This window comes from Adiantum capillus-veneris, chromosome 18 (genome assembly GCF_014529385.1).
Source record: "Adiantum capillus-veneris isolate H3 chromosome 18, ASM1452938v2, whole genome shotgun sequence".
NCBI classification, from domain to species: Eukaryota; Viridiplantae; Streptophyta; class Polypodiopsida; order Polypodiales; family Pteridaceae; genus Adiantum; species Adiantum capillus-veneris.
The window spans coordinates 14960809-14971739 of record NC_140948.1 but is presented as its reverse complement, the minus strand read 5'-3'; the positions used below and the strand labels follow the sequence as shown (position 1 = coordinate 14971739).

The 10931-nt window shown below is 39.8% G+C and overlaps 1 protein-coding gene across 1 annotated transcript; it reads left to right on the top strand.

Annotated features, from left to right (window-relative positions):
* The first annotated feature begins 895 nt into the window (after positions 1–895).
* Positions 896–4283, top strand: LOC147435264 (uncharacterized). The gene is made up of 7 exons (XM_086487712.1): positions 896–1001; positions 1455–1738; positions 2199–2451; positions 2648–3010; positions 3310–3408; positions 3547–3944; positions 4065–4283. The coding sequence occupies exons 1-7, from the start codon at positions 896–898 to the stop codon at positions 4281–4283; spliced, it is 1722 nt and encodes a 573-aa protein (XP_086343838.1).
* The last annotated feature ends 6648 nt before the right edge of the window (positions 4284–10931 follow it).

The following is a 10931-nucleotide window of genomic DNA, read 5'->3' as shown; positions in this document are numbered from 1 at the left end:
TGTTTAATAGCGTATCTCTTTTGATATTTGTTCTTTGTGATGTCTTCCAAGCCACCTTGATTGATGACACTTGCAAATGAGTGCTATGAGAACCATCATATTTGGAGACATATGGTTTTTTAAGAGTTGCAATCAGCTAGAGGAGGCGATGTAGGTAGTGGAGTAAGAGAAGAGGCGAAGGAGGTGAGGTAGGCACTGAGACAGAAGAGGGGAGGAATCAAAGTAGAGGAGGGATGGGGGGCTACACTAGCTTATGTGAAAGAAATAGAGTGCAAGCACTCATTTGTTGAAGGGCAATCTTGAACGTGTATCGCCAGCACAATGATGGACCAGAGTACCACCTTCGAGCACCTGCACTGCAACACAAACTAAAAAAATTGTGTGTGTGTGTGTGTGTGTGTGTGTGTGTGTGTGTGTGTGTGTGTGTGTGTGTGTGTGTGTGTGTGTGTGTGTGTGTGTGTGTGTGTGTGTGTGTGTGTGTGTGTGTGTGTGTGTGTGTGTGTGTGTGCGCGCTTGGAGAAGCAAGCAGGAGTAGTCTAAGAAGCAGCCTCAGTATTCTCGAGAGCCATCGCCAACGATCTCCGATTGAGGTGATTTATTTTGGAGAGTGTACGTTTCAGGATTTCTTTTGGATTGAGACTGTGCATCCAAATTTCCATTTCGGGCATGTTTTGACCCCAGTTTTGGAGTTAATGTACATTCACACATAAAAACGCTAAGGTTTGAGTTTTTGCAGATCTACATATAGGTGGTGCAAAAAGCTTTGGTTTGTTGACTGCATGTGCACAAATACTATTTAGTACAGTGAAAGAAGTGTATGTATGCAGATTGTGGTTACAAGTGGTAACCGACTATTTTTAGCAGGCTACTCAAAACTATGTAAAGGGTTGGAAACATGTCGTTCAACAATGATGGGCTTAACCAGGTTGTCAGTGAGAAGCTGGACACGAACAGCTTCTATGCTTGGAAGTTCCAAATGGCCAATTTTCTTATGGGCAAAGGTTATTGGGACTTGATGGAGAGCATGAGATAGCACCACCACTGCTAGAGGAAGGTGTGAATGCTGCGCAAATTAAGACATTTAAAGATTAGAACCAGGGAGCTCGGTAGGTCATGTACTGGCTTTCTTTCAGTGCATAGGACACTATGATTGGACATATACATGATACTCAATCTCCTAAGGAGGCTTGGACACTTTGTTGTCATTGGATGTGACAAACACAAAGGCAAGGAAGTTGCAATTGAAGACTGAGCTGAATCCTGTGCAAAACAAAAGCATGTCCATCAATGACTATTTGCTAAACATAAAGAACATATGTGCATTGAATCACATGACCAGCCATGGTGAATGGTTTAAGGAAATGAAAAATTTACAAAGTCCTAGTTATGTAGAACTAGAGATGATACTGCACATCCTATTATGCATACAAAAAATGTGTCATTGTCTATGATAGATGGTAAAGTGAATTACTTGGATTATGTGCTACATGTACCCAACATTACAAAGAACCTGGTTTCTATTGGGCAAATGCTTGAGCAAGATTTACAGGTCAGGTTTAACTCCAATGGTCTCTTTGATGAAGAGCATAAGAAGGATGGAAGGCTGGTTGCACAAGGAAAGAAAGTGGGCAGAATGTTTACTTTGAATTTAAATGTGCCCAAAGTGAGTGCCTGCATGTTTGCACAAGGTGTAGATGTCGTTCCAGTTATAGAAATTTGGCACAAACGTATTGGTCATGTAACTTTGCACAGGCTGAAATTGATGCGGACTAAAGAGATGGTTACATGTTTACCTATGTTTTGACTTGTTGAAATACAAAAATTATGTGAAGTTTGTCAATTTGGAAAGCAGGCAAAAGCATCATTTTCTCATGATAAGCATGTAACTAGGAATGCATTGGATTTAATGTATACAGATGTATGGGGTCCGACAAAAGATTGCATCTATGGATGGATGTAAATACTATGTGAGTTTCATTGATGACCATACAAGGAAGGTAAGGGTCTACTTCATGAAGCAAAAAAGTGAGGTCTTTATGCATTTTCAAATTTTCAAAGCTATGGTTGAAAAATAGACTGGGAAACATATAAATTGCCCGAGATCAGATGGAGGGGGAGAGTACTTCTCCAACGAATTCAATGGTTTTCTAAAAAAGAATGAAATTTAGAGGCAGATTTCATGCAATTATACTCTGCAGCAAAATGGTGTTGCTAAGCAAAAGAGCAGGCACATTACAAAAGTGGCTAGAGCATTGATGAATGAGAAGAGCAGGCCTCATTGTTATTGGGCTAAGGCTATTGCTACCGGTGTCTACATTATGAAAAAGACCCCTTCAGCTGCAGTACATGATATGACACCTGAAGAAAAGCTCAATGGTGAAAAACCAAATGTATTAGATTTTAAAGTATTCGGATGTACTGCTTATGTACATGTGTCGGATGAGCTAAGAAGTAAGCTTGATCCAAAAGAAGAAAAATGTGTGTTCGTTGGGCAAAAAGGGTACAAGTGTTACAATCTATCACATGTAAAGTGAGGGTGATCAAGGATATTATTTTTGATGAAATGGCAAGTTGGTATGCTTATGTGAAAGATGATTTGGGGACCGATGTACGAGAGAATGTGGCTGCAAAAGATATAGGTGCACAGTCACAAGCTTTGAGTGGGGGCCGCAAGGGTTCTCTAATGAAATTCATGGTGAAAATACATGGAGTGGCAGGTTACGTAAAAGAGTGAGTCCTGCAAACTCTTCAAATGCATCAAGGAAAGGACAGATAAAAGTTGATGATGCCCCTAAGTTGCCAAATTTGAGTGCTACTTATGATGATCACGATAGAAGTGATTCTGAGCAGAGTTTGGATGAGGAGTTTGGCATACCCTCTGTGAAGACTACAGGGAATAGGACACCTGGAAGTGATCCTGGACCATGCAGATCAGAAAGAGCAAGAAATCAAGTGCAGAGATTGATGTATGACAGTTACGTGGCTCGTCATTGTGTATTTGTGGCGAAGAGTACAAAGGAAGTAGAACACACATGTTTTGAGGATGTTGTCAAGGATGAAAAATGGTGGCAAGCTATGGATGAAGAGATGGCTGATGCAAATGGAACATGGGAATTGGTGCCATTACCAAAGGAAAAGAAGGCAATTGGATGTAAGTGGGTTTACAAAATAAAGCATAATGTTGATGGCAATGTACTAGGTACAAGGCTAGACTTATGGCCAAAGATTATGCACAAACTTATGGGATTGATTATGAGGATACATTTATCCCCGTAGCTAAGATGGCTACTGTTTGTGTGTTTATTGCAGTGGCTGCCGCATTAAAATGGGTGTTGAAACAAATAGTTGTAAAGAATTCATTTTTGAATGGAATCTTGGAAGAAACTGTGTATATGGAGCAGCCACAAGGTTATGCAAATATGAGGCTATGTAACCTTGTATGTAGGTTAAAGAAAGCATTGTATGGGCTGAAGAAAGCACCTAGAGCTTGGTATGAGAGGATTGCAGCATTCCTCATTTTATTGGGCTTTGAGATGTTTGATGTAGACCATTCATTGTATGTGCAAAAGAATGAGACAAGAACTGTGGTAATATGCATCTACGTGGATGATTTGATTGTTGGAGGTTATAATGTGGTTGAAGTAGAAGATGTGCAGGCTCTACTTGTGCAAGAGTTTGTCATGAAAGACTTCGGAGACTTGTGGTATTTTTTGGGAATTGAAATTATTTGCATAAAAGAAGGTGTATGGTTGTCACAAAGGCAATATGCTTTGGATATGCTGAAAAAGTATGATATGGCTGATTGTAAGACAATTGCAATGCACGTAGATCAGAATTTGAAGTTGGGGAATGATGCAGGTCAAGCTACCATGTACACGAGGATTGTGGGTAGCTTGATCTACTTGACTATCTCACGTCTAGACTTGGGCTACACAGTTGGATTGGTGAGTTAGTTTATGCAGTCTTCCTGGAAACCACACTTGGATGATGTGAAGTGGACTTTGCACTATGTGAGTGCTACTTTGGATTATGCACTTTTTTATAGGGCTGATGTGGAGTTGCAGCTCTATGGCTACACATATATGGATTGGGCTGGTAGTACATACGATCGCAGGTCTTCTAGCGGATTCATGTTCTCACTTGGGACTACTACTATCACATGGAACAGCAAGAATCAACCTATGATTGCTCTTTTGAGTACAGAGCCAGAGTGCAGGGGTGTTGCAATGGTGGCATGTGAAGTAGCATGGCTAGGATTTCTACTTCATGACTTTGGAGTATAGGTACTTGGCTGGTTGTCATCTATTGTGACAACCTCAACAGCATAAAGTTGGCACAATACCCAGTGTTTCATGCCAGGACAAAGCACATTGAGGTGCACTACCACTTCATTAGAGAGAGGGTCTTAGCAGGCAACATCAACCTGGAGTATGTGATGATAGATGAGCAGGTTGCAGATATCTTCACAAAGGCCCTTAGAGCGGCAAAGCTATGGTAGTTTCGAGCAATACTTGGCATATGAGAGATGGCATTGAGCTTAAGGGGGAATGTTGAGATGTCAAGCTCAACATGTACGACTCCTGGATGACTATCACCGATAGTCATCATCACTAGCGTGCCTTGCTAGATACACATATCTTCGCTAGTGATGGCACACTTAAGTACTCACCTCACTCACTAGCGGTTCATACTAGACCGTTGTACTAGTTCCCCTTTTATGTTGTCTCCCTTATGTTTTGTAGACCTCTTATCTTGAGTTTGTGAAGAAGGAGAAGTACAATCTTTTGCCTCCATGTTTGTGTGTGTGTGTGTGTGCTTGCAAGAGTTGAAGCTCTCTCCTTCACTATCTCTTAACACACACTACTTATCAGTTCACTACAAAATCTCATACGGCCAACCTTGAAGATGATTGTAGCAGCAATAGCAAAACTCTATTAAACCCATGTCAAGGTCTGAGTATTGTCAATTTGGTGTCGGATCTAAAGTGCGACTCCTATCTGGTCTTAAATTTCAAGGACTAAATATCATTAGGCAGAGCTTTGATAATGTTGGAGAATTCGAGGCCAGGGTAAGGGGCACAACCAGGGGGCGAAGCATGCATCCCATGATTTTACAACTCACAAAAATACGGATGTGGAGTTGACATGGGTTCTCAAGGCCTCCAAGCAACTTATAAAAACTCATCTTTTAGCTAGCCCACCCCTAAAGCCTATCGTCCTCCAAAGACCACACAAAGTTTGTCTATATTATAGGCCATCTCTCCCTCAACCCTTAGCTTCTATTGTAGTCGGCCCACCTTTGAAGCTTGTCATCCTCCAAATACCACTCCAAATTTGTATATTGTAGGTCATCTCTCCCTCCACCCTCTCCTCCTTTTTGCCATCAACTTGCAATCTGCACCCGCTTCTCCTAAATTCACCAGTCTGTTGGCAAGTAATGTGTGAGAAATTGAGTTCAATAGTCAATTTCTTATTCAAAGACCGATAAACAAAGAAAATGTGGAGCTATGGACGTTCGTGAAAAATCCTTGCTAGTAGTTATGGGGTACACTCAAACCATGACAACCATCGAACAAAATCTGTCCCTGCATTTCAAGCAACATCCATTATGTTTGTGAATACAGTATTTCATAACCATTTTCATATCAACAATACATCTCTTGCTTCAAAATGTTAACCAAAAAATCAAGGTAACCACTTAACATAATAGTTCTTCCCTTTGACAAGTTTATAGCAAAGTGAAATTTGAAAAGAATATTTTTTTCAATCGTTTGTTCTACAAAATCACGAACTTCAAAATAACATTAAACTGCACTTGCATGGAAAGAGAGCGGATTGCCTATTAAAATAAAAAAGCTCATTAAAGGGATGGTAAGTTGGGACCAGGTGGAGCTTCACTATATAATTAACTCCTATTCTAAAATCCATTACCACACACCATCACTTGAAGCACTCCATCATCGAGCTTGACATCATCTTGATCTTGTCAAACCCAAACACATGACACAAATAGTTTGATCTTGAAAATGTTGGAAAGGATTTAATTCCGATTTAATGAGAGGATGATGTTGAATACAGTGCAATATCCAAGAGGCCCGTTCCTTATAAGCCTCAAATCAACTCATGGGAATTTGCACCAAAAACGATTGGCCCCTTGTGAAAGGCTACAAGCTCGGGAAGGAAACAAATAGGTCGCTAAAATGGAATGAGCACAAAATAGGACCCCCATCATCAAAAGAGGAAAGCAAACTTGCTTGCTTTTTGTTTTCTCCTTTCAATGAAATGCCAAATGGCATACTTCTCCTTCCAACGTTCTCGAAAACGCTATTATACAATCAAGGGAAAGAAAAGTCTAGAACTTATTTGAGTGAGGGAGGCTTACCTAAGTCTCAACCCTGTGGCCCATGTAGAAGCTCGTTGTGCCAAATTTGTAGTCTCCTTGGTTAAACAGGATCAAGCTTGGGCTATCATGATCAGAGATATGATAGAAACATCTAAACTTGGCTCAAAAGGTGGAAAGTGGAGAGGGGTAGAGGTTCATGACAAGCTATTACCCCCGACGTGGTCTACCCTAAGTCTAGGAAGCAGCTCAGGGGAATTGGTAAGGAAATGCAACAGAGCAGTGGGAGTCCTAAAGTGGGGAGAAGAAACCAGTACTTCAAGAACTCCATCTTGCACTGGTCCTCCTGGCTCTCCAAAGTTGTAGATCCACCACAAAATCCCCACTGGATAGAAATAGCAAGGAAACTGGTTAATAAGGGTCTGAATTGACTTGGGCACTTTTGGGATGGTGATAGCAAGAGCTGGAAAATTACTGACCTTCTAGTAACCCAATACCAATTCAATGGCTTGGAGGTTTTTCTTGTCTACAAAGTGATGAAAGAGCATAGGCCTTGCAGGGAAAATATGCAAGTGGGTCCATAGGACATGGAAAATTGGTTTTTTCAAGACTAATTTATTCCTTGAAGACAAGGAACCATCGTGTGTTTGAAGGAGATCCTTAGGTGGCAAGCTTTGAAGAAATTATACAAAAAATCAAAGTACTAATATGAACGCTCAGGTGCAATCAAAAGTCGGATGATTGGCCTAAGATTACCGATGCCTTGTACCAAGGATAAGGGGGCGGGCCGTTAGGGGTGGCTCCCCAATTAGCCGATGTAATTATGGTCTCTTGATGATGTCATGGCTCAGCACGATCATGGTAGGATCTTTAATTTTTTGGGATAATCAATATAGTTCACTCACAATTGTGAGTTTTGCTACTTCTTCTTTTTTTTAAAGAACTCTAAGAAGATGAGACCAAGCAAGTACAAGAAGTTTTCTGAATACAGTGATGTCGAGAAACACAATGTAGTCAAGAAGCTGTAAATTTTAGACAACTTCAAAGGTCTGTGTTCAGGCTCTGAATATATGGGAAGGGCTCTAAACAAACATGGGTATATAGCTCGTGTTCTTGGTAATCTTTTGAGCCCCTTTTGCTGATTATGGTAGCAAGCTATACATAGGCTTCTTTGGGGAAGGACTAGCATAGATATGGAGGGCAGATAAAGTGGAGTTGCTCGACTGGCCTAAATTTCGATGGTCAAAGAATTTTAAAGGAGCTTCTTGATTTTTTATTTCTCTACACGAGACTGTGTAAGAGGCGCGCCAAGTAAAGTTGAGTCTGCAATGTTCATGACAAGAGAGATTCCTTTCAAGCCCAAGATGGATCCATATTATACATTGAGCAAATAGGTATTTCAAGTGGATCTGTGACATTTGGAATCATAAAAATGAAGCCAAAGTTATTCTGCCAGCTCTTCTCTCTCTACAATGACCAATTTTGAATTGAGTGACCTTTATCCTCATCTCCTACATAGCAATGTATCCACTATATCTCAATCACCCTCTCGCCTTCCCTTTTTTGCCTCCCTGAAGTGTTATCAAGAGGTTCTCTCTCTCTCTCTCTCTCTCTCTCTCTCTCTCTCTCTCTCACACACACACACACACACACACACACACACACACACACACACACACACAGAGTACACGTTCTAGCATGCCCTTCAACAAATGAGTGCTTGCAATATATTGCTTTCACGTAAGCTAGCAATAGGCCCCCAACCCTCTTCTACTTTGATTCCTCCCCTCTTTTGCCTCACTGCCTACCTTGCCTCCTTCGCCTCTTCTCTTAGTGATGCTTCTCCAAATATGATGGTTCTCATAGCACTCATTTGCAAGTGCAATCAATCAAGGTGGTTTGGAGGATGTCATAAAGAACAAATATCAAAAGAGATACGTAATTAAACATGCACCCCATGACAAGAAAGGTACACTTAAATGATGTCATAATATGAAAGGTTATATTTGCTTTTAGATTTTGTGTATGGATTTTACTTTTATTTGTGCTTGTTCACAGGTCTTGTAAGACCTTCCAAATGAAAGTATGCTTGACTCTCTCCTCTCTCTCTCTCTCTCTCTCTCTCTCTCTCTCTCTCTCTCTATATATATATATATATATATATATATATATATATATATATATATATATATATATATATATATATATATATATATATATATATATATATATATATATATATATATATATATATATATGCTTGACTCTCTCCTCTCTCTAGATTTTGTGTATGGATTTTACTTTTATTTGTGCTTGTTCACAGGTCTTGTAAGACCTTCCAAATGAAAGTATGCTTGACTCTCTCCTCTCTCTCTCTCTCTCTCCTCTCTCTCTCTCTCCACTCTCTCTCTATATATATATATATCTCCACTCTCACACTCTCTCCTCTCTCTCTCTCTCCACTCTCTCTCTATATATATATATATAAAGAGAGAGTGGAGATATATATATATATATATATATATATATATATATATATATATATATATATATATATATATATATATATAAGTGAATGAATTGGGGGGAACTCCATCAATTTATATCACAGTTCGTTTCCATGAAAAAATCTCATTAGGTAATATATGCTTGACACACTCTCTCTCTCTCTCTCTCCACTCTCTCTCTCTATATATATATATATAAAGAGAGAGTGGAGATATATATATATATATATATATATATATATATATATATAGAGAGAGAGAGAGAGAGAGAGAGAGAGTGTCCATGTCCACTTAATTTTATTGATTGATTAGTTCAATACCTCGTAATTCAATACACTAATCAATCAATAAAATTAAGTGGACAAGGACAACCTTAAACTTTATAAAGTATCTTAAAGTCCCCCACAAGAAACATGCATTATTTCCAATAGAAACAAGGCATTGCCACCGGAAAATCTCATGAGTCCAAGTAGGACATTAGGAAAATCTCATGAGTCCAAGTTGGACATTAATAAAAGTGATGAAGTGATCCAAAAGGCCCTCAATTATCACACTTTGTTTCTATGACGGTTTCTCAAACCAAAAAGAACACAAAGTCGAGAGTGTGAATGAAAAACAAGACCGTCCAAAGCTGACACACAAGTAACTAGGTAGGACTAGCTTGTGTATCTATTGATCGAACTATAACCCAAGTGGTAGTCTTTTGTAATTGCGTTTCTTCTTTGATATAAAAAAAAAATTTCGACACACCATAGGGCCCACAAGGGGAGGTGCTTATCCCTTCCAAATATTAGCCATGTTACATGGTCGGGCAAGGGCCGCGTACCATCAGGCAAGAGCCACGCGTAGGCATCACCATGGCCACCTAATTGATGCACCACATGCTGGGAACGACGGAGAGAACTCGTAGCAACCAGCTAGGAACCTCCTCCTCGGGTGACCCACCCCAGGAGGAGGATGCACTTGAGTGTCCAAGGGCAAGAGCCCTAGCAACGTGAACACCAGGTGAGCACAAGGTATCCCTCTAGAGTGTGACCCAACAAGGGCTTTGAACCCACAACCCGTAGGTTGAGAGGCCAAAGCCTTACCGTTAGACCAAATCTTTGGGGACTCTTTGATATAAATTTGTTGTCGCCCTTTATGGTAAGAAAAAAAAAAGTGGAGAGGGGGTCAACCCCATCCTTGCAAAAGCGCCCTATGTGGCCTTGTGGAGTAAAGGAGGAGTAAAATAGATACTTCCATTTTTAGTTCCTTGTGCATTCAAAAATCAACTAAATTCTAACGTTTGTGAATGGGTCGCATTAAATATGTTGACATTCAATGACGTAAGATGGTCTTAACGTTTCCACTTTTAGCCACTACCTTTCAACACCTTTAGGCTTTCATTCTATAATATACAACTAGTATGTGACCCGCGCGTTGCTGCGGCCAAAGAAACATCGCTATCAATACTCTATTCCTACATGTATATTCTATTGCATTTCTAAAAGTAATGCATTACACAACCTCTTTAAGATTCTAACAAACATAAATATATGAAAGATTCTACAAAGTATTCTTTGATACCAAGCTTGGGAGCTTCTCATAGACATTGTTTTTCATAAGGTGCTAACCCTTGTTCAAAAAACTTAGGAGTGCTCTACTTCTATTGTGGTAGAGAGAGAGAGAGAGAGAGAGAGAGAGAGAGAGAGTCTCCTCCTTCTGGTGTATTTTGGTTTAGCAATGCTACCAATGTTGATTATACATATTAGGTAAGTTAGCATGGTGTGAAGATATGAAAGCCGTCTGAAATCAATGTAACAATAAAGTTTTTTTTATAAATGGAGTGGGTTCTAGAATTGGTTTCAACAATAGGAGCACAATTGAATTCAATGTCTCTACTCCACTCTCTTACTTACTTCTATCCTTGCATCTTTCTTATGAGCAAGACATGGTAGAAGTGTACATCATAATTTCTTACATGGAAAGAAGATCGTCTTTCCCTTGGTCTACCTAGAGTTGACAAAAGTGCTACCAATTCGAGAAGTACAAACTGGGTAAGCCAGCAAGTTTTTAAAGATGAAGGCCCATAATTGCTATAGTGTG

Bases quoted from the DNA above. Each gene is read 5' to 3' on its own strand.
- LOC147435264 (XM_086487712.1), top strand. From the start codon at position 896: ATGTCGTTCAACAATGATGGGCTTAACCAGGTTGTCAGTGAGAAGCTG. The intron at 1,002-1,454 runs GTTATTGGGACT...TGTCTATGATAG, and splicing joins CAATTTTCTTATGGGCAAAG to ATGGTAAAGTGAATTACTTG. The intron at 3,011-3,309 runs GTACAAAGGAAG...TGTTTATTGCAG, and splicing joins TTGTGTATTTGTGGCGAAGA to TGGCTGCCGCATTAAAATGG.